At 57.4% G+C, this 21,495-nt stretch overlaps 2 protein-coding genes across 2 annotated transcripts; both read left to right on the top strand.

Moving 5' to 3' along the window:
- Positions 1 to 1,016: 1,016 nt before the first annotated feature.
- Positions 1,017 to 16,149, top strand: AARS1 (alanyl-tRNA synthetase 1). Its single transcript, XM_082769867.1, has 21 exons — positions 1,017 to 1,069; positions 1,631 to 1,831; positions 2,796 to 2,984; positions 3,726 to 3,871; positions 4,587 to 4,778; positions 5,385 to 5,529; positions 6,281 to 6,426; positions 7,374 to 7,482; positions 7,574 to 7,724; positions 8,073 to 8,197; positions 8,392 to 8,536; positions 9,221 to 9,399; positions 9,890 to 10,003; positions 10,604 to 10,810; positions 11,778 to 11,962; positions 12,286 to 12,394; positions 13,156 to 13,269; positions 13,623 to 13,742; positions 14,140 to 14,226; positions 15,444 to 15,557; positions 15,871 to 16,149. The coding sequence occupies exons 2-21, from the start codon at positions 1,688 to 1,690 to the stop codon at positions 16,054 to 16,056; spliced, it is 2,907 nt and encodes a 968-aa protein (XP_082625993.1). The 5' UTR covers positions 1,017 to 1,069; positions 1,631 to 1,687; the 3' UTR covers positions 16,057 to 16,149.
- On the top strand, positions 16,103 to 17,613 carry EXOSC6 (exosome component 6). The gene has a single exon (XM_082769886.1). It carries the CDS (start codon positions 16,242 to 16,244, stop codon positions 17,106 to 17,108), a length of 867 nt encoding a protein of 288 aa, XP_082626012.1. The 5' UTR covers positions 16,103 to 16,241; the 3' UTR covers positions 17,109 to 17,613.
- Positions 17,614 to 21,495: the final 3,882 nt, after the last annotated feature.

Raw genomic sequence — 21,495 nt, 5'->3', positions numbered from 1 at the left:
TGAACCCTTACCCTGCTCCAACATGGACTTTCTGAAGGGCACAGTCCCTTCAGAGCGGTACCTGCTATGACATGGACTTATCCACCTCTGCGGTCCCCAGCATAAGAAGGACATGGACCTGTTGGAGCAGGTCCAGAGGAGGTATTCTCCTACAAAGAAAGGCTGAGAGAGCTGGGGATGTTCAGCGTGGAGAAGAAAAGGCTCTGAGGAGACCTTACGGCAGCCTTCCAGCACCTAAAGGGGGCTAGAGGAAAGCTGGGAAGGGACTCTTTGGCAGGGAGTGTAGTGATAGGACAAGGGCAACAGCTCTAAAGTAAACGAGTGTGGATTCAGGCTAGATATTAGGAAGAAATTCTTCACGATGACAGCGGTGAGACACTGGCACAGGCTGCCTAGGGGAGCTGTGGCTGCCCCATCCCTGGAGGTGCCCAAGGCCAGGCTGGATGGGGCTCGGAGCAACCTGGCCTGGTGGGAGGTGTCCTGACCATGGCAGGGGTTGGACTAGATGATCTTTAACGTCCCTTTTAACCCAATCTGTGCTGTGACTCTGTGATTGTGTACAGTATGGCAAGCACAGGAGCCTGCCCTTTAGCAGCAGCAACTCGACTTTGTCCCCCTCTGAGCCATGCACAGGCTTTGCACGCTCTTGACCTTCTAGGTTGAGCCTTGGGAAGCTCCTTGTGCCCTCCACAGGAGGGGATGGGACCAGAAGATCGCATGCGGGGCTGCACCGAGCAGCAGAAGTCCCGGGGCCACAGGACCCAGCCCCTACGGGCACCTCTCCATCAGAGCTCAGGGCAGCCCCCGAGCCCCCTTTGAGGGCACACTGCGGGCAACCTTAAAATGGCGCCTTCCTACTCGGCTTCACCCAAGCCGCGTCACGTGCCCGCCGCCTCCCTCCATTGCATCAGCCAGCGGGCGGCCCGCCCCTTGGCCGGGACAGGCGGGGAGGGCGGAGCTGCGGATGAGTGACGGCCGCGGCAGCCAATCAGAGGCGGGCGGGCAGCGCTGCGGGCTCTGCGGTGAGGCCGGCGGCGTGAGGCGAAGGGCGGCGGCGGCGCCCGGCGAGGTAGGGCCGGGACCGGGACCGGGACCGGGATCGGGATCGGGATCGGGATCGGGATCGGGATCTCCGGCTCCTTCCCGGCTCTGCGGGCTGTGGTGGCTCCGCGAGGGGCCGGTCCCGGTGGCTGCGGGTGGCCCCGTGGCTCCCAGCCCCAGCCCCAGCCTCCACAGAGCGGCCGCGGGGCGCCCAGGCCTTCCCCTGGGGAGCAGCGGGGCAGCCCCTGGGCAGGCTGGGCACGGAGCTCGCTGGCTCAAAAAAAACCTTTGTAAAGATGTTTCCAGAGCTGCAGAAGCCTGGGGGGGCCGGGAGGGGGTGCTGGGACCCGGAGGGGGGTGCTGAGGGCCATGCCAGCGCCGTATGGGGCAGGCTCATCGTTAAACCGAGGGGTTGTGGAGAATTAGTGTTAAAGTGCCCTTGTATGAGGTGAAAGCTGTGATCCCGGTGTTCCTGCCCGAGGTGACAGCGCCAATTTGCTGGTGACATTGGTGCTAGGGGGCTGGTTGGGCCGGATGATCCTGAAGGTCTTTTCCAAGCCTAATGATCCTGTGATTATCTTCTCCTCAGACTGCAGCGGGGCCTTGCCGCTTTCCCTTCTGCTGGGTTTGGGCCTGCAGCTTCAAGATGGAATCCACGCTGACAGCTAGCCAGATCCGGCAACGATTTATTGACTTCTTCAAGGAAAACCAGCATACCTATGTGCACTCTTCCTCCACAATCCCCCTGGATGACCCCACGCTGCTCTTTGCTAATGCTGGTATGAATCAGGTAGGTCCCACTCTGGTCCTTGTGAACATATCTTGTAGCAGCTGCGGTCTGTGGAGCTGTATGCAGAGCTTTTGGTGTGCCCATTCCTTCCTAATAAGCTTCTACTGGACAACAGGACTTAGCTAATGTTTATTAGGCAATAAATGGATCTTAAAACCTCCTGCAGACAACATCTTGGTGCGTTTACGCTTCTTTTCTTAGGTGACTCCTTTCTATGTAAGGTTGGCTCTGTAAGTGCTTCAGCTTGCAGGGGGGTTGGCTCTCCCTTCACCTGTCACTGCCTGCTCCCTGGGCTGAGCTGGTTGCTTTGGTTTTGCTAAAGTGAGGTTCATATCTGGCCCTTTGCATCCTGAAGATAGAATTTTCAAACAGACAAAATAACTAGCAGTGTCTTCTGTGGATTGTGTGGAAAAATTACTGTTGCATTCTCCATATTAGGGTCACAAAGAGGTGGCCAGAGTGTCTGCTGGAGCCCCATGTGCTCTTGCAGAGCTGGCCAAAGCACTGGGAGAGGTTCCTGTGCCTGCTGGGCTGCTTGTGATGCAGTGTGAGCGCTGCCAGTCTCTCTTCCTTGACCCTTTGGACCACAGCTAGTGCTGTAAATAGTTGCAGCGAGAATCTTGGCACAATCTAGTAACAGTATCTTTAATGAGCCGTTGGGGCTGGGCTGCTGGAAGGGTTCTGCTGGAGTTTTCATTGATTTCAACAATTCAGAACCTGGCTATGCTCAGTCCCTTTGGAAGTCCTGGGGTTTGGTGTGCCCCAGGCATGTGTGTGGGTGTGCTGGGCCCTGCATCCTCCTCACATGCCGCAGACAGCAGGTTTGGAGTTTCTGAAGGCTGCCTCAGGGCCATCCAGACCAGTGGTACTGTGATGTAGATGACACTGCCTTCCTGGGGCTTTCAGTATATGAAAACAAGCTCCTCGTGCTTTCCTTAATTTCTCCTTTTTTCTGTCCTCTCAGTTCAAACCCATCTTCCTCAACACTATCGACCCCTCGCACCCACTTGCTAAACTGAGCAGAGCTACCAACACTCAGAAGTGCATCCGAGCTGGGGGCAAGCACAACGACCTGGATGACGTGGGAAAAGATGTCTACCACCACACTTTCTTCGAGATGTTGGGGTCCTGGTCCTTTGGGGATTATTTCAAGGTAAAACAGGCTAACCGGAAAAATTATTTGTCTCTATGAACCCAGCAGAGCATTTGCCAAGAGGAGGGAGAATCTCTTGAAACAGAGTAGCTCTTAACATACATTTGATTTCCTTGGAATAAGCTCCTCTGACTGCAGAATGTTTTGTGATTAATCACTTGAGGTTGACAAAGCTGATTGTATTGACTCTGGCGGTTTGGAGTCTTCCTGTAGAGGTTTTAGTGGTTGTCCTGGAGCTGTGGGGAATTGCATGTGCTGTGTGACTGGATGGACCTCACACAGGAGTGATCATGAAATATCAACGTCCTTTCCCAAGCTTCGTGCTAGTGTAGGGTTCATATCATGACGGTGATGTTAAAAATACAGCATAACAGCAGATTTCAAGCTCTTTTTATTTGGACAGAGAACATGCTATCTGGAAAGCTATGTGAGATGTTTCTCGTGCCCTTTTTGCTGCATATATTAATTTGCCCTTTTCTTATGCCAAAAATCTGAAAGCTCTCGACTGTTTCAGAGCAGAGAGCTGCTTTGGTCCAGCTTCTGTCTGATAAAGCTGGTAATACAAGGGGACATCAGGAGAGACTTGGTGTGGAAGGTTTCTGCATGCTTGAGAGACTTACTGGGTAGATCCAAGGCAGCCAGGGATACCTACAAGAGCTGGTACTCTGCTTGGGCAGGTACTGCACAGTGAAGAGAGGCTCTGTTTGCATTCACTTGCTCACCTCATCTTTCCTTCTGCAGGAACTTGCTTGTAAACTGGCACTGGACCTTCTCACCAAGGAGTTTGGCATCCCTGCTGAAAGACTCTACGTCACCTACTTTGGTGGAAATGAGGCTGCAGGACTGCAACCAGATCTGGAATGCAAGCAGATCTGGCTGAATTTGGGGTGAGGGCCTTTAACCGAGAAAGCTGCGTGTTTTGATGAACAGCAGCCACGTGGCTTTATTCAGAGAAAGATGCCATGGGCTACGAGGCAGAGCATATATAACAGGAGGTTGTAACAAAACTGAAACGTCACAAATAAGGTTTGCAGGGTGGTGGAGCTACAAAGCCAAAAGGAAGCACTGGCATTAGACAGAAGAGACTGAGGCTCGGGTCAGGCCCTAGAGCTTTCATTTCAAAATCTCTTGTGTAAGCTTAAGAACATAAGAAGTGCCCTGCTGGGTCAGGTCAGTGGCCTGCCCAGCCAAGTGTGCTGCCTCTGAGGGCAGAGAAGATGCTGTTCAGGGAAAGCAGGCAACCCTGACCACGGTCTCTGCTCTTTCATCTTCCCTTCCCAGTATCCAGTTTGTGTATGTTCAGAGATCATCCTCTTAGTCGCTGCTTGGGGACCTCTGCCTTCAGAGTGTGTCCGATTCTGCTTTGAAGCTCTGGGATTTTTCTAGCCCTCAGTCATAGTCTGCCACTCAGCCTGGTCCTCTCCAGTCCCACCCTTTTCCTTTCATAAGGCAGATAGATGTTCTGCCCCCGGGTAGTTTCAGTTGCCCTCACGATCCATCTGCTCATCCAGGGAAGTAGCGCACTGAGATTTCTGTTGTGAGATTCCCCCCTAGGCGGGGGAACTCTTGCCTCTGTTGGTCAGCAGGAGTTTCTTGTTCCAGGCTGCCTGAGGGCAGGATTCTGCCCGGCAATATGAAGGATAACTTCTGGGAAATGGGAGACACAGGCCCCTGCGGCCCCTGCAGTGAGATCCACTATGACCGGATTGGGGACAGGGATGCCTCGCACCTGGTCAATCAGGATGACCCCAATGTCCTGGAGATCTGGAACCTGGTGTTCATACAGTTCAACAGGTGAGTTAAGAGCTGCTTCCCAGCCTATGCTCCCAGCGCTCTAACCCAGGCACCTTTGCACTGCTTTGCTGTTTGCTGTGGCCTCGTTCCTATACCTGCAAGCATCACCAGCAATTTGGGTGCTCTAGGAAGCTGCCGAACTCTGGTGTTGCCCCGCTGGAAGTGAGAGCTGTAGGGGAGGCTGGGCACACTGCTATTGACCCAGGGAGCACATTTGGAGCTTTGCTTTTCATTTAGGGTCTCCCCTTGGGTTCTTAAGACCAACAGGATTGGGTTTTCTTGTTCTTCCCACTTGTCTGGGAGCTGTGTGCTTTGTGATGCTCTGGCCCCAGCCCACCTGTGTAGAAGAGATCAGCCGTGCTGGTCTGGGGGACAGACTGGAAAAATTTTCTCAGTTCATCTGTCAGGAATTAAAATGCCATCCTACCGTGGGTCTAAGTTGCCACTGAGTTTTGTTAATTCTATTTTATTAAAGTTGCTTTTTGTGTGGCTCATCTGTGGGCCCATGTCATAAATGTGATAAAGGTGAGAGAAGATTTGGGGATGCCCCTGCAGGGCCTCCATCCTTACCAGCTTGTGTTTTGTTTTGTTTTTGTGGCTGGGCAGGGAAGCTGACGGCACCTTGAAGCCTCTTCCCAAGAAAAGTATTGATACTGGGATGGGTCTGGAGCGGCTGGTCTCGGTGCTGCAGAACAAGATGTCCAACTACGACACCGACCTTTTCCTTCCTTACTTTGAAGCCATCCAAAAGGTACAAACTGGAGAGTCAGGGCCTGATCCAGCTGTGTCCATTCCCTGGTCTCTGGGGAAATACACGAGGCAGGTCAAACAGGGGTGGTCGTGTCTGCAGGTCTCTGCTTTCCCAGCTACTGTGAGCCCCATGGGTTTGTACTTTGCCAAGGGTGGGAATTCTGGCTGGCCCAGTAATTGCTGCCTTGGGGCATGTTTGCAGAGGAGAAAGAGACACAAGGAGCAGTGCAGCTCTCCCAGGTGTTTCAAGTGAACAAAGCAGTGCCTGCACATGGTGTGGTTAGAGCAATGTCTTTCCTTTGGGTACAGGTAGAAACGCCCTAAAAGAGAGGGGCTGGGACCCTGTCCTGTGTGACATTTGAAATTGAAATCAGAGTTTGAAAGGTTTCTTGGCTGGGCACGTTATGCCAAGGCAGAGCCCGTGAGCCAGTGTGCCAAACAGATTTCCCTTTTGGTTCCCTGTATACTCTGACCCCTCCCTCCCTCCCTCTTCTGTCCTGGGCTCTCAGTGGTGGTTTAAGTTGGCTTCACCTCCCTCTGGCCTCGGACACCCTTCATCCCTGGAAGTGCAGGCAGCACACACAGCCTCACAGCCCTCCGTGTCCCCTGCCTTCACCGAGTCACCCCTTTCCCGAAGGAATATGCCTTCTGTGTGGCAGCGGGACGAGGCTGGCCCCTGTTCTGCCTCCTTGCTGATCCCTGCTGTCCGTTATCACCCCGTTTGCCTAACGCCTCCTCCTCTCTCTGCTCAGGGCACGGGTGCCAGGCCGTACATGGGGCAGGTCGGCGCTGAGGACGCAGATGGCATTGACATGGCCTACCGCGTGCTGGCAGACCACGCACGGACCATCACGCTGGCCCTCTCCGATGGGGGCAGACCTGACAACACTGGCAGGGGGTAAGAAGGGAGCTGCCGCCGTGCTGCTGTGCCCGTTCTGTTCAGCACGGCTTCCCCGAGGGCAGTGGGACCTGGGGTGGCTCTGGGGTGTCTGAATTCATCACTGAAACAGCAGACAGCAGAATATTTACTCTGTATTTGGATCCCTCTGGCAAAGTCCTTCCAAAAGGCCAGGACGCACAGGTTTGAGGGTTCTTGTGAGTACTAGTCCTGCTGTATCAGTGCCCAAAACAGATTGCTGTGGACAGATAGGCACAAAAGTCTGTTTTGTACAGTGCTGCTGTCCAGTGCTGCTGTCCAAAAAGCAATTAAATTTGGGCTGGAGGGCTGTGCCGTGGGTTCTGCTGGACTCATAGGACTGGCTTTTAAGCTCACAGGGAGTTTAAGTGTTGCGAAGCACGGACGAAAGCACGACAGACACCAGCAGAGTCAGATCATGCTTCACCATTTTATTGCCCGAATAGTCCAACTTTTATAGTGAATTTTACAGGGGTGGACAGTGTTTCACACAAGATTATTGGTCAAAAGCACTCAGACAAACCGTTAAGAAAATAACACCACCTGCAAGAAAAGAACCCCCCTTTTGATTAGAAGTTAGGAAAACAACCCCCTTTGTGCTTTACGGCCATGTAGGCCTAGTCCTTGAGGCCAGCTGCTGATAACAATATTATCTGAGTTCCTTAATTGGGTGATGTGGGAGTCATTGCCGTGGGAGCTTCTCACAGTTACTCTGGCAGCCTGGTTTGCTCAGCTACAGCAGGCCCTGAGATTTCTAAGGCCTACCCTGGTTGCTTAAAGCAAGCTTAGATCGAACAATTATGCCAATTCCCAACATTTAAGTCCTGGGGCTGAGGTCTGGGAAGGGGTGCTGGTAGGTGGGTGCTGGTGGATCCCCTGAGAACAAATCAGAGGTGTGATGTTTGCACTGAGGGCTCTGCTTTTCCTAGGTACGTGCTGAGGCGGATTCTCCGGCGGGCTGTGCGCTACTCCCATGAGAAGCTCAACGCCCCCAAGGGCTTCTTTGCTACTCTGGTCGATGTGGTGGTGCAGTCACTGGTGAGTTCTTCCCCCCTCTCCACTGTAGCTGCTGAAGACTTCATCTGCTGAGGTGTGCAGATCTCCATGCTGAATCCTTTTGGGTCTGCAGGGAGATGCCTTTCCTGAGCTGAAGAAGGACCCAGATATGGTGAAGGACATTATCAATGAAGAAGAGGATCAGTTCTTGAAAACGCTCAGCAGAGGACGTCGTATCCTGGACAGGAAGATCCAGAGCTTGGGCGACAGCAAAACCATCCCTGGTGAGGCTGTGACTTGTGTTGTATGCCCCAAAAGGCATTTGCCATCTGGGACCAGGGGCTGAGGTGGGCTGGAACTGAGAGATAGTGGAAGGTGGGATGGGCACAGAGCTGGAATAAAAAGATCTTTGTTCAGAGCCGGGCCACCCCTCTCTTCTCTGGCCTGTGTTCACTTGCTCATATCTCTGAGGTGCCCGTGGTAGTGCGATCTCTGTGCCCTGGAGGCTGGCAGCGAGGAGCTTTTCATTTGTGTTCACCAGCCCCGTTCGTTGTCCTGCAGTAGCACAAAGCCAAGGGGAGAGCAGTGTCTCACGGAACAGGCACGGTGACTTCTCTGCTTGTTCTCTGAAGGTGATACCGCCTGGCTGCTCTACGACACCTACGGCTTCCCTGTGGATCTGACCGGGCTGATTGCAGAGGAGAAAGGCCTTGTTGTGGACATGGAGGGCTTTGAAGAAGAGCGGAAAAACGCACAGGTAGGTAACAGCTGTGGGGGAGCTGGGCTGAGAGCAGGCAGGGAGGCATTTTATTCTGTGGTTATGGGTCTCCGCTCCTTTCTTACGGGGCGCACTCTCCCCTCAAGCTCCCAGTGCCCTGTGGGAAACACCAGCACTGTCATCCGCCACTGCTGGGGAAGGTTTTCTTAAACTTTGGTGTTTGTCATTGGCAGCTGAAATCCCAGGGCAAGGGTGCTGGCGGGGAGGACCTCCTCATGCTGGACATCTATGCCATCGAGGAGCTAAGGGCCCAAGGGCTGGAGGTGACCGACGACTCTCCAAAATACAGTTACACGTCAGATCCCAGCGGGACCTACGGTATGAAAAAGCCCTCTCAGGAGCAACCTTTGCTGCCAAACCCTTTCCTCCCCCATTTCTTTGGGAGGAGCTGCTTTGTCTTCCTAGCATGCATCTCAGCAAGGGTTTGTCTTTCCTGGGATGTGGAGGTGGGAGTGGAAATGGGTGCAGGTGAACAGCCTGCTTGTGACAAATGGGGCAGAGAAATAAGGGCAAGACTGTTCCAGGTCTGCCCTACTATTCAGATCTGTTGCTGACCTGATCAGAGAGACTTAAGGGGATTCCTGTTCCTGCAGCTTTGTGTCTCCACACTCCTCTATTTGTGTTTCCTGGCTGTTCCTTTGCCAGTGTCACAGGGGACTGCAGATTCTGCTTGGTCCTTAAAGGCTCCTCAGCCCACTTGTTTGCCCTGGCCCTTTCTGCTCATTCTTTGATTTGGTGGCGATGCAGGAGCCACCAGGCTCGTAGCCATGTGTGCTGTTGACTTCTACCACATAACTGTGGAAGGAAGTGACTGTGCCTGCCACTGAGAGCACTGAATGAAATTCCCTGTTATCCAGCTGTTGCCCTAGTCCTTCCTCTTTACCCCCTCCAAATGTGGTAGCTCCTGCAGTGGCTGGGACGTGTTGCTGCGAAATTCTGCTCCCGTGTGGTGTCCACAAGGTTTTCCTATTTTACTGACGCTGCCTGTTGTCTTGGTGACAGATTTTGGGAGCCTGGTGGCCACAGTGAAAGCCATCCGCAGGGAGAAGAAGTTTGTGGAGGAGGTGTCCACCGGCCAGGAGTGCGGGATAGTGCTGGACCGGACCTGCTTCTACGCCGAGCAGGGTGGGCAGATCTATGACCAGGGCTACATGGTCAAGGACGACGACAGCAGGGAGGATGTGAGTCACTGAGAGCCTTTCAACTGGGGCCTGGGCAGATGTGTGCAGAGGAGAAGGGGCCAAGCAAGCTCTAGGGTTTTTTTCTGACTGTGGCAGGTGTTGGGATCTGTACAGGTTTCCTTTTCAGGGGTGCAGCACAGCACAGATACGCTGCAGTAGGCTTTTTTTGCTTATTGGGAGGCTGTGCTGAACTCTGCTGCAGCATCAGGCTGTCGCCAGGATGTGGGTGCCTCTGGTGATGGGGGTGGCTGTGTTCTCGACAGTGTTCTCGAGCTGAGGGCCCCTTTCAGCTATGTTGTGTCCCATAACCATGCCCCAGTTTCACTCCCTTACCTCTGTTTTGTGGCCCTAGGGGCATTTTGCTTTCTCATACCTCGTGCTCCAGTCCAGCTCTCACTGATTCCTTTCCAGTTGTAGCTCAGGGCTCTGGCTGGACTGTGTCCTTTGGCCTGTCACCTCCGTCACTGGGTGCTTTTCCCTCTTTGTACAGAAAACTGAATTCACTGTGAAGAACGTGCAGGTCCGAGGAGGCTACGTGCTTCACATAGGAACTCTGTACGGAAGCTTGAAAGTAGGAGACCAGGTCCTGCTGTCTATCGACGAGGTGAGTTCAGGCACGGTGTTACCACAGCACACGATTCAGGCAAGCAACGTGGCCCTTCCAGGATCATCCACGCTCGCTGGGTCTTGCTGAGCAACAGCAGAACCACACTTCTGGTCCTGACAGGGAGCTGGATGTCTTCTGAGCCCCAAGCATTGCGGGTGGCAGTGGAGAGCCTGGGCTGCCTGCCCTGCTCCAGATCCAGCTCCGGCAGGCTCAGTCTGAGTGCTGGATGGAGCCCAGCCTGCTAAATGCATCTCCCCTCCCTGTAGAGGCACCTTTGGAGCAAAAGAGGAGGCTCCCATCTTGCAGTGCTTTTCCCTGTTGAGGGGAGATCAGTGTCCGTGACCTGCTCTGTCCTTGGTGTCTCTCCAGAAAGGCCCAGCAAGGGGACTGGCAGGGAAAAACCACGTATAAATGTGGTGGGGAATGCCCTGCTCCCTTAGCTGAGGCTCCAAGGCAGCAAGTTATTTCTGGTCACCTGAGCTACTTCGTGCTTCTGCTGAACCAGCACAGGAGCCTCCAATTCCAGTGCCAGAGGTGATGCTGGGACCGGTGTGGCCCTAATATGGGATCCCAGCTAACGGTGCCTTTCTCCATCAGACACGGCGGAGGCCGGTGATGAGCAACCACACGGCCACCCACATCCTCAACTTCGCCCTGCGCTCGGTGCTGGGAGAGGCTGACCAGAGAGGGTCGCTGGTCGCACCCGACAGGCTGAGGTTCGACTTCACAGCCAAGGGAGCCTTGTCGACCCAGGAAATCAAGAAGGTTGAAGGCATCGCCAACCAGATGATTGAGGAGGCAAAGGTGGGTGCGGGCTGCAGGGGTGAGCCCCGTGGGGTGGGATGGTGCTTAGCTGCCCCCATCCTCCAGGAGGGATCCCATCCTTTTCCTGGCAGATCCACTGGCTTGCTGCAGGGTTTGGACTGGGCTCAGTGCACAGCTGAGGCACCAGCTTGCAGAAGGAGGCTGGTTTGAATCCCATTCCTTCACTGTGCTCCCCTCCTTGGGACTGAGTTGTGTGTTGTACTGTTGATCAGTGCAGATCAATATTTGTCACACTGCTGTTTCCCCGGAGTGTCAGGGCAGAGAGGAAAATTACGTCTTGTCCACCTTTTCCCACTGACTCCTCATACAGGGTCCAGCTCTCTCTTTGATCCTTGGGTTTGGCTGGTAGAGGTATAATCAGGAAAAAAATAACTTGAATCAAGTTTTTGGATGGTTTGGGATACTGGAAGTTTGGCCCAGTAGGAGTCTTAGGAGCTGCTGATGCAGTACTGTGCATAGATTTGCATCACCTCAGAGGATTTTGAGTGGGAAACCTCCGTGTACATTGATCTGTTCATTGCTACCGAGCCCTCTGCAGGGTTGGAGCGGTTCCTTGCCTGCTCTAGTGCCATATTGTCTGCAAAAGCCGAGGAGTTTAGCAGAGTGGTGATGCATCCTCAAAGACAAGAGAGTTGCTCTGTGTAGAGCCAGCCCTGTGCCAGATCAGGCCCCAGGAGGACCTCGTGTCCTGCTCAGGAGCTCATGGTTAGAAACGATTTGAATGTATAGCTGCACAGGGGGTCTGAGCAGGCACAGGCATCAGGGACTTTGAAGATTTATCACTTATCTTGGGATCCCTGCAGCTCCACAAACCCCAGGTCAGGCGAGGCATGTAACTTCCCCCTTAAGATCTTTCAGAGGAAGTCAGGATATCTTGGAAATGCAGCCCCTGAGTCACAGCTCACAGGACCAGCTCTCACCCACACCCCTTTCCTGTGCTCTGCAGGCTGTCTACGCCAAGGACTGCCCTCTTGCAGCAGCCAAAGCTATCCAGGGACTGCGGGCAGTTTTTGATGAGACCTACCCCGACCCTGTCCGCGTGGTCTCGATTGGCATCCCTGTGGAGGAGCTGCTGGCCGACCCCTCTGGCCCTGCGGGCTCCATCACTTCCATCGAGTTCTGCGGAGGGACGTGAGTATCAGGAGAGGCCGGGGAAGGCAGTGGGGAGGGTGAAAAGGAGCCCCTGTGGATCTTGGGCTCTTGGGGGCTGTTCAGGTGTAGGGAAGCTGCCTGCATGCTGTTCCTGCTCACATGCAGAGTCTCTGGCAGTGCCGGTCCTTGCCACCCTCCCCTTGCTGCTCTGCTTTTGGTGGCTAGGTTGGATTTTCTGTCTGTCCCTGGCTGTGCCTCCCTGGCAGGGTGGTTTTCTGCTTTCCATGCTGAATCCTGCTGAGATGAGAGGTGGACTTGTAACTTCCCCTTGTTACGGGTCTGTTTCTGGGTTCTTTCCAAAGGCACTTGCAGAACTCCGGCCACGCTGGCCACTTTGTGATTGTTTCAGAAGAAGCGATTGCTAAAGGCATCCGGAGGATAGTGGCAGTCACTGGAGCCGAAGCTCGGAAGGTAAGAGGAGGCAGGAGAGATCTGTGAGATCCAAGCCCTGCAGGAAACCACGGGCACGTGCATGCACACATATTAACCCTTTGCCAAGGTTAATTTCATTAAAGTTTGCCCAGTATCCCTGCTGGGGTGCTCAGCACAAGGGTGTATTGGCTTGAGAACCTGAGGGACTCATGGCTTGGGCTCTGCCAACACAGCACAAAGAGAGATGGGGGTGGGAGGGAAGTCTGGGCAGTAGCTGCCGTGTTAGAGTGGTTGAAGGGCCTGAGGTGGTCCCAGAGGTGGCTGCAGGGTTAGCTCATGGTGGTTTGCAGCACGGGCTGTGGGTGCAGAGCTCTCAGCAGTTGGCAAACCCCAGAACTTGTTCAGCCCCTTGGCACCGTGGTCTCCATCAGGTGGGAATGGCAAGGAACGGGGAGGTGGGAGCTGTTCCCACCTGATGTTTGTGCCATCCTCTGCTGCAGAGGCAGGTGGCTTTGGTCCTGGACAAGCTTGGGCTGGTGCTGCCTAGAGTGGGAGAAGGGGGCTGGTGAGGGAGCTGCTCTCCTCTTTTTGGGAGGATTTTGGCATTTTTTTCTGGCAAAGAGTCCGGCCAGCATCACACCCTGGCTCTGGACACGCACTGCATGGCTCTGCTACTTCCCTCGGAGTTACTGAGCTCCATGCCTGGGGCTGCAGCCTTCCTGACCCTTCTCACGGGGATGGCCAGGAGCCCAGCCTGGAAGCTCTCCCTGCGTGATATAACTCAAAATGTTTTCTGCTAGGCCCTCAGGAAGGTGGACAGCCTCAAGAAACTGCTGGCAGCCCTGGATGCCAAGGTGAAGGTGCAGACAGCACCCAACAAGGATGTGCAGAAGGAGATCACGGACCTCAGCGAGGTGAGGGTGGCAGCAGTGCTGGGACCTTGGTTGCCAGCACCGGGTGGCGTTAACGAGGCCCAGGTTCAGCTTCCTGCTCCTCCGTCTCCCCTGGGGTCACCTCGTCTCAATTAGTCTCAAGGGTTTAATTGGGGGTGAACTGAAATCTTATGCCAGCACCCTGTAGGACACAAACTCAAGAGAGGTCCCAGCTCTGCGTCCTGTGGGAGCTGCAGCCTTGTCAGAAAATGGGAGAGGGGAGTGTATCAGGCTCTGCCAGACAAGGCCCTAGAGGTTTATGAGTGCTGTGCAGCGTGCCTGCCTCCTGCCACGGTCACCTGTCCCTTTAACCCTCCCCCCCGCCTGTTTTGCAGACACTGGCCACTGCTGTGATCCCGCAGTGGCAGAAGGATGAACTCAGAGAGGCTGTTAAGGCGCTGAAGAAAGTTATGGATGACCTGGACCGTGCAAGCAAAGCTGACATCCAGAAACGAGTGAGCCCTGGGTGGGAATAAAGGGCAGCGTGGGGGGCACTGATGGGCAGCTCTTCTGGGAGCTCCAACTGTGCCCAGCGTGCAAGGGAGCTGAGCTGTGGCTGCCCCCATGCCTGCTACCGTGGAAGATGGGGTGCTCCTGGCGTAGCTGTGGTGTCCCTGCACCTGGGTGCAGGGTAAGGGTGGTGTGTGGTTCTTCCTCTGGATCCCGTTGGATTTTCCTGGAGGAGGAACCACGCACAGCACTGCTACCACCTCGCAGAACACACATGCACCTTTGAGCATCTTTTGTTCCTGGTGCTGCAGCGTGGGGCTGCTCTGGGCTGGGCCACGGGTGTGTTGGGGCACCCTGGGTGGTTCCTGTGACGTGTGGGTGTCTGAACACTGCTGTCCTCAGGTGCTGGAGAAGACCAAGCAAGTCATTGAGAGTCACCCTAACCAGCCAGTGGTCATCATGGAGATGGAAAACGGAGCCTCAGCAAAGGTACGGGGAAGTCTGGTCCCTCCTCAACAACCTCCCGTGTGCCTGAGGAGCAGCGGGGTGCTCTCTGTTTGCTTGGGGAGACAAAGTGTCTCGCCTCCTGCCAGCCCTGAGCAGTGGCAATGAAGAGGGGCAGGACCTCCGCAGTATTTCCTGCATCCCACTGGGTTTACAAAGGGGCTTGCAGGGTTGGGGAGGTTTTGACCATTTGCTGAGCTTCCAGATCTGGTAAGGATAGGGACCCCTATGGAAATTGCATCGGGTTCCAGGTAAGACTCATCCAAAAGGAGTCCTGACACAAAAATGCAGGCTTCAAGATCAGCTCTGGAAATTGTTCTGGGCTGAGCGTGGGCAGGGCCAGATCACGGAGCTGCTCCCCAGCTCCAGGGCATTGCATCCGCTGCAGCAAGGCTCCTGTTCTAATCCAGCCAGGGCTGAAGCCGCCCCTTCCCCCTTAGCACAAGTTAAATTTCTTTCTGTTGTGAATAAAAGCTCCCTTGTGTGCGCTCTGTTGCACCGCTGTTCCTCGCAAGTGCCGTGCAGCGGGGGCTGATCGTGCTGTGAGGCTGGAACAGCCAACTTTTAATGCCCTATTTACATTTCCACTTTGGGAGCCTCAGAGCTGGTGCTGCTCACAGACTCCTGCCTGCCTTTTCCATTGCTGTCTCCATCTCCACGACACTGGCGCTGCTGCTTGCAGCTGTGTGGGAGTCAAAATCTGCTTTGTTTGCGAGGCCCTCGCCGCAGTGGGTGCGAATGTGGTGTGGCAATCTGACAGGGAAACCTTTGGGATGGGTCTGATCCCTTGCAGCTTCTTTACGCTGTGGTTGAGTCCTGATCTTTGCAGAACATTTCCTCCTTCCTGCTGGGAGCTCTCGTCACACCCGAGCAGAGCATTTTCCCCATTTTCTACCATTACACTTAGGCAAAACACAGGGCTGCTTGCTTTGGGGCTGCACAGCCACGAATTCTGCAAGCTCCCTGCAGCTGTGAGGGGACAGGCAGCTGGGGGAGGAGGCAGCCTGCCACGAGGCCAGAGGTGGTGCCAAAGAAAACTTCAGAGAATGGGCACTGCAGGATGCTGCTGGCTGTTTTAATGCACGTCCAGGTCCCCAAAGTCTCGGTGGAGCCCTGGTGGCTGCACAATACTGCAGGGTTTGGAGCGAGGCTGGTTGCAAGCCCCGAGGAAGGTGTCCCACTGTGACTTTGTCCTCCTGCAGGCCCTGAACGAATCGCTGAAGCTCTTCAAGACTCATTCCCCCCAGACTGCCACCATGCTGTTCGCTGTAGATAATGAAGCTGGCAGAATCACCTGCCTGTGCCAAGTACCCCAGGTAACACCGAGGGTCTGTGCGAGTGTCTGTGCCTTGGTGGAGGATCTGCAGCCTCCAGACAGCAGCTCTGTCTGATGTTACAAGGCCAAAAATCATTCAGGGTGGCAAGAGCCACAGCCTTGTGCTGTCAGGGGGCTGCAGCAGGGGGGGAGAGGCAGCGGGTCCTGGTTGTGGAGCAGAAGGGGAAGGGGGAGAGCTGTGACTTGATGTGGCTGTAGGCATGGGGCCAGATGCTCTCCTCCAGGAGCTCTGTCCTGCCGTGCCCTGCTCCTGCTCGCCGTCAACCTCCTTTTTGCCTTCTTTTCCTCTCCAGGAGACGGTGAAGAAGGGCCTGAAGGCCAGCCAGTGGGTGCAGGAGGTGTCGGGCTTGATGGACGGTAAAGGCGGCGGCAAGGACGTCTCGGCGCAGGCAACGGGCAAGAACGTGGGCTGCCTGCCCGAGGCTCTCCGGCTGGCCACGGACTTTGCCCGGCTGCACTTGGGCGAGCTGAAAAACTGACGGAACCCCCTGAACCCCCCCTGGAATCCCCCCGTGGCTGCTGCTGTGCCCCCTGCGCCCCTTGGAGCTGCCAATAAACACCGCTGCCCTCCGCCTGCTGCTGCTGCTGCTGCTTGCGGGGCGGGCTGGGGCGGAGCGACAGCGCTCCTCCTCTTCCTCCTCCTCTTTCTCCTTCTGCTGTAACCATGCCGCTGGATCACCGCCGCCTGCAGGGCCCCGACGAGTCCCAGCCGCCGGCGCTGTGGGCGGCCGAGGAGGACGAGGAGGGGGCCGGGGAAGGAGGAGAAGGACAAGGAGAAGGAGAAGGGTCGGGGCCGCGGGACCCTTGCGCCCTGCGCCCTCTTTTCGCCCGCGCCGGGCTGCTGAGCCAAGCCGAGGGCTCGGCCTACGTGGAGCTGAGCGGCGGCACCAAGGTGCTGTGCGCCGCATGGGGACCCAGGGAGGCGGCCGAGCCGGGTGGGGGGACGACAGGAGGAGGAGGAGGAGGAGGAGGAGGGGGAAGGCTGGTGTGCGAGTTCCGCCGAGCCCCTTTCAGCAGCCGGGGGGCCAGGCCGAGACCCGGGGGTGCTGCGGAACGGGAGGCGGAGCGGGAGGCGGCGGCGGCGCTGCGGGAGGCGCTGGAGCCGGCGGTGCGCCTGGCTCGGTACCCGCGGGCTCGCCTGGCTGTCAGCGCCCTGCTGCTGCAGGACGGAGGCTCTGCGCTGGCTGCTGCCATCAGCGCCGCTTCCCTGGCCTTGGCAGACGCCGGAGTGGAGATGTACGACCTGGCCGTGGGCTGCGCGCTCTGCCGGGACCCCGGGCACCCCTCCGGAGCTTGGCTGTTGCAGCCCGGTGAGGCCGAGGAGCGCCGAGCCGCTGCCCGCTTGACGCTGGCGCTGCTGCCCGCGCTCAACCAGGTGTCGGCGGTGCTCGGGGGAGGCCGCGGAGGGGATCCCGAGAGCTGGGGGGAGGCGTTGAGGCTCGGTCTGGATGGGTGCCACCGGCTGTACCCCGTGCTGAGGCAGAGCTTGCTGCGGGCGGTGAAGCGCAGGGATGCGGCGCACAGTGCTTGAGGGGTCCCCCCGTGGAGGTGGAGGGTCCCCGAGCCACCCTGAGTCACCCCACAAGTCTCTGGAGATGCCCAGAGCCTCCCCTGGTGCCTGCGGAGAGCCCCGGGACCTGCCCACGCTGCCACCCACACCACCGGAGACCCGTGGAGCCACCCCTCATGCTGCCAGAGACCCCTGGAGCAGCTCTCAGCACTGCTGGAGACTCCTGGAGCTGCCTCTCACACCGCCAGAGACACCCCTGGTGCTGCTGGACAATTCTAGGGGCTCCCTGAGCCATCCTTGGTGCCACCTCTCCCTGAGCCACCCCGTGGGACGCTGGAGTCCCCCCAGGCAGCTGAGCCCCACCACCACAAGCCCTGGCACCACAACGTCCCCACCACGACCACTGTGTCCCATCACAGACTTTGGACCTCCATGACTCCTGCCCGTGGTGCTCCAGGGTGGCAGAGACATTGTGTTTTGCTTTGTTTTGTTTCGTTTTTTACAATAAATTAGGCTGTTCTGGTGAGTCTTCTGCCTGCCTGAGTCTGCTGGGGCCCTCTTCCCTGCAAACCCTGACCTGGTTTTGGGGGAAAAGGAGCTGGAGCAAGGGTCGGGTTCTGCTGGGGCAGCTGGTTTGGGGCACGCTGCGTGCGGTGCTGGCCGCTTACCCGAAGTGCCCGACCCCAGCACGAGCTGCAGCAGCTCTCAGACACACCTAGAGTGGTAAAAACCCACCTCGGAGTCAAATAACCAGAGAAAAGAAATACAAATTTTATTATTTTTCCTTTCCAACACAAGACACTCTTTTACCAGAGCAAATTAGAGATACAGAACAACTTCCTACCAGCAAGGACGATCTAGGAACGAGGGACACGGACACGTGGCATGGCTCTGCGGGACAGGGGGAGTGGGGCTGGGGGCGTGAATTCCCGGGGCAGAGGCTCTGTCCTGCTACCAGGAGCAGGGTGGGAGTCCCGGGGGAACCGGTGAGGAAAATCCACAGGCAACTGGGAGCCCCCAGACCCTGTGCCATGGTGCTGGTGGCATGGGGCTGGGGATTTGTCCTGTGCTGAGAGCCCCTCTGGCTCCGCTTTAGGGCGGTCGCCTCCAGCACCACGAGCTGGGGGCAAGGGTTTGGGATGTGACCGGTGTGCATGGGGCACTTTATCCAAGGAGGGAGGACACCGTGGATTTCTGCTCCAGGCTGCTGCTCCTTCGGGACGTGGGCCTTCTGCCCTCCCTGTGTACTTATCCCCAGGTGGAAAACGGGAGGAACAAAAAAAAACAAATAAAAACAAACCCAAAGCGCACTCAAACACAGACTTCTCTCACCGTGGCTGGCCAGGGTGGGACACGGGGCTGCTGGCACCATGGCAAGGGACGTGAGTGCCGGGAGCAGGCACCTGGCACCAGTGTGGCACGAGCTGGAAGCCTCGAAAGAAAGACGGGCACAAGACAGGAGCCGCTGGCACGCCGGGAAGGCTCCAGCATGCCCAGTCCGTCTAGTGGCTCCCCTCGGGGTCCGAGATGTGCGTTTTCATCTGCAAAAAGAAAAGCAGAGCGGGGCACTCGGGTGCACCCCGGGGAGCACGGAGCGTCCCTTCCAGAGCCCACCAGGACCCGGTTTTGGCAAAGCAGGGAGCTGGGGGAAGGCAGCTGGCCCCTGCCCTACCGTCTCCTCTGTGTCCGTGCTCTCCTCCGCGCTGTCGATGGCACGCAGGTGCCCGTCCCCTCCTGTCCCCTCCTTGCCCCAGGAGCCCTCTCCCACTGGGGACGGTGACGCTGCGCCCGCCTCCGCCCTCTTCTCGCTCTCCTTGCACCCTGCGGGGACAGGGACAGCAGGAGCTCGGCGTGCCCATGCAGAGCACCAGCACCGTGCTCACAGGGCAGGAGGCAAAGCCCCATGGCACCAAAGGGGACGAGGGGAGGGGACCGGTGCGGGGAATGTCTCAGCAGGGCTTGGACTCGGCAGGGTCCGGGGCAGGCAGCATCCCTCACCCGAGAGCCGCTCTCTCCGCTGGTCCATGCGCTCCAGGCTCTCCAGCAGGCTGTCCACCTGCGCCTTGATCTGGCTCAGCTCCCCCTTGATGGAGTGCAGCTCCTCGGCTCGCACTGCGGGCGAGAGGAGCTGTCGGGATCCCACCCCAAACCTCGTAACAACGAGGTCAGCACCGAGCAAGAGGCGTGGGCACAGGCACTGCTGCAACGCACCGAGGGGCACGCAGCCAGGCTCCCCGGCTCGTTGCCTCCCGCAGGACCCAGCCCCTCCAGCCCAGCCACCCCGTCCCGCTCACGTTTTGTCCGTGTCCCCGTGGAGCTGCTGCTGCTGCTCCGTGTCCCGGGCTGGGGGCTCGGGCTGCTTTTGCCTCCTGCTCCTGTGTGAGTTCTCCTGGCCTTGACGGGGATGCGGTTAATGAGGGGTGGGATCTTCTGGTACTCGTACACCCTGCGAGGGCACAAAAAAAGCAGCGTGAGCATAAAAACGCTGCCCCCACCCCAATAACTGGCACAGCCCCAGCACAGGTGCTGCTTGGGGGCAGCGCAGCCTCTGCCAGGGTGCTGGGGCTGCCTTCCTGGGGCCCCCACTTTGTGCCGCCACGCTCACCGGTACGGGAAGTCGTCCCTGTAGAGATCGTAGTCCAGGTCACAGTTACTGCTGCGGGAGGGGACAGAGGACAGCAAGTCACCAGCCGTGGCACCGCAGGGCAGGGACAGCCGCCCACCGCGTGTCCCCATCCCCGGGAGCGGGGCTCTGGGTTTGGAGCTGGCTGATGTTGAATTTCACAGTCCCTGGCTGCGGGAGCACGCCGACAGCTCGCTCAGCTCCAAATTAAGAGGCGATCTGTCACCAAACTGCCTCCCGCGCGGGGAGCCGGCACGCCGGCAATAAATCACACACCACGGAGGAGGCAAGGCGCTGATGCTCATTTTGCCGCTTCAGCTCTCGCGGAGTCGATGAGCGCTGGATTCAGCCTCACACGAGGTGAGACAAAGCTCAGAGCATCGCCGCTGCCACAGCAGCCTCGGGCACCTGCGCTCTGTCCCTTGCTGCCACCAGGGCAGCGTGTCCCGCCGGGGAGGAAGGAGCACCCCGGGACTTGCGGTGTTGCCTCCTGCCATTTCTACGCACGAAGCCGGACGCGTGCGGTCACTGGCTCGCCACGTGCTGGCCTCGCTCTGCGGTGTGACCCTGAGATGGGATTTGCTGTGGATGAGCACGGCTCCTCAGAGCATCCCGCGGGAAGAGCGATGCAGCGGCTCCGTGCTCCAGCAGCCACGGGGACCGTGGTCCCTGCCCTGCCAGCGCTGCCTCCCTGCATGGCCCCGGTGCCATGGCAACGGGCAGAGCAATTAATTCAATCCAGAAGCTCTCTAACGAGAGGCAGAGCCTGGTGCTGGCTCTGGTCCCCTCTGTGCCACGTGCCCGTGTGGCATCCAGCAGGGATGAGGGTCCCTGCGGAGCCCAGGAGCTGAACTCACACAGGGACAGGGACCTACCCTTCTGCTGGTGGCCCCCATCCCCGCGTGGGTAGGACACCATGCCCCCAGATCTCTGCTTGGGCACCTGTCCCCCGAGGGACCTCATTTAAAAGCCCAAACTGCAACCACGTGGACACCACAGGGATCTTCTCTTCTCCTGGGTAGAAGAAGCCTCAGACCCTCGGTGAGGAGGGTTAGGGTTAGGGTTAGGGTTGGGGTTAGGGTTAGGGTTGGGGTTAGGGTTAGGGTTAGGGAGGTGCCCACGGGGACAGGGTCGGGACCTCCTATGGAGCTGGGTGAGCATCCACCACCAAGGGCATGCGGAAGAAGGACTGAAGGGATGAAGAGCAGTGTGAGGAAGAGGAGCTCCCCCCACTTCCATGCCCTCCCCACCACGCCACGGCACTCACTGGTACAGGCTGCTGCTGTGCTGCCTCTTCTGGCCCAGCCTGGCCCGGCTCGGCTTGGCCTCCCTGGCCATGTCCAGATCTGAGGGGGGAGAGAGAGCAGGGGAATGAGCAGAAACAGAACGAGAACCAGGAGCCGCGCTGGATGGTTCCTCTCCTGCTGGAGCTTTCAGCGTCTGCGTCGCAGCCACCAGCTCCCTCTAAGCCAAACCCCCGGAGAAGCAGCAGGAGGATGGGGACCACCCTGGCTGTCCCCGCAGCCGTGGACACCCTGTGGACACCCCGCAGGCCCCACGAGCCCCAGCTGTCCCCATTAGGAAGCAGCTCTGGTAACAAGGGTAATTAATCCCCACAGATATGTCCCCCCTGCTGTGGTGAATCTGCCTGACGAGGAATTTAGGCATTTTTTGGAGAGCCCCAGATCAGGCTGGACACCGATGATGGGGACGCAGCACCCAAAGGAGCCCACGGCTTCATGAGGTGCTCCACGCCTGTCCCCAGATGTGCTGCCACCAGCCTCA

Source organism: Aythya marila, assembly GCF_965140915.1.
Source record: "Aythya marila genome assembly, chromosome: 12".
NCBI classification, from domain to species: Eukaryota; Metazoa; Chordata; class Aves; order Anseriformes; family Anatidae; genus Aythya; species Aythya marila.
The sequence above is the reverse complement of the archived record's forward strand: the minus strand, read 5'-3'. Positions and strand labels throughout refer to the sequence as shown.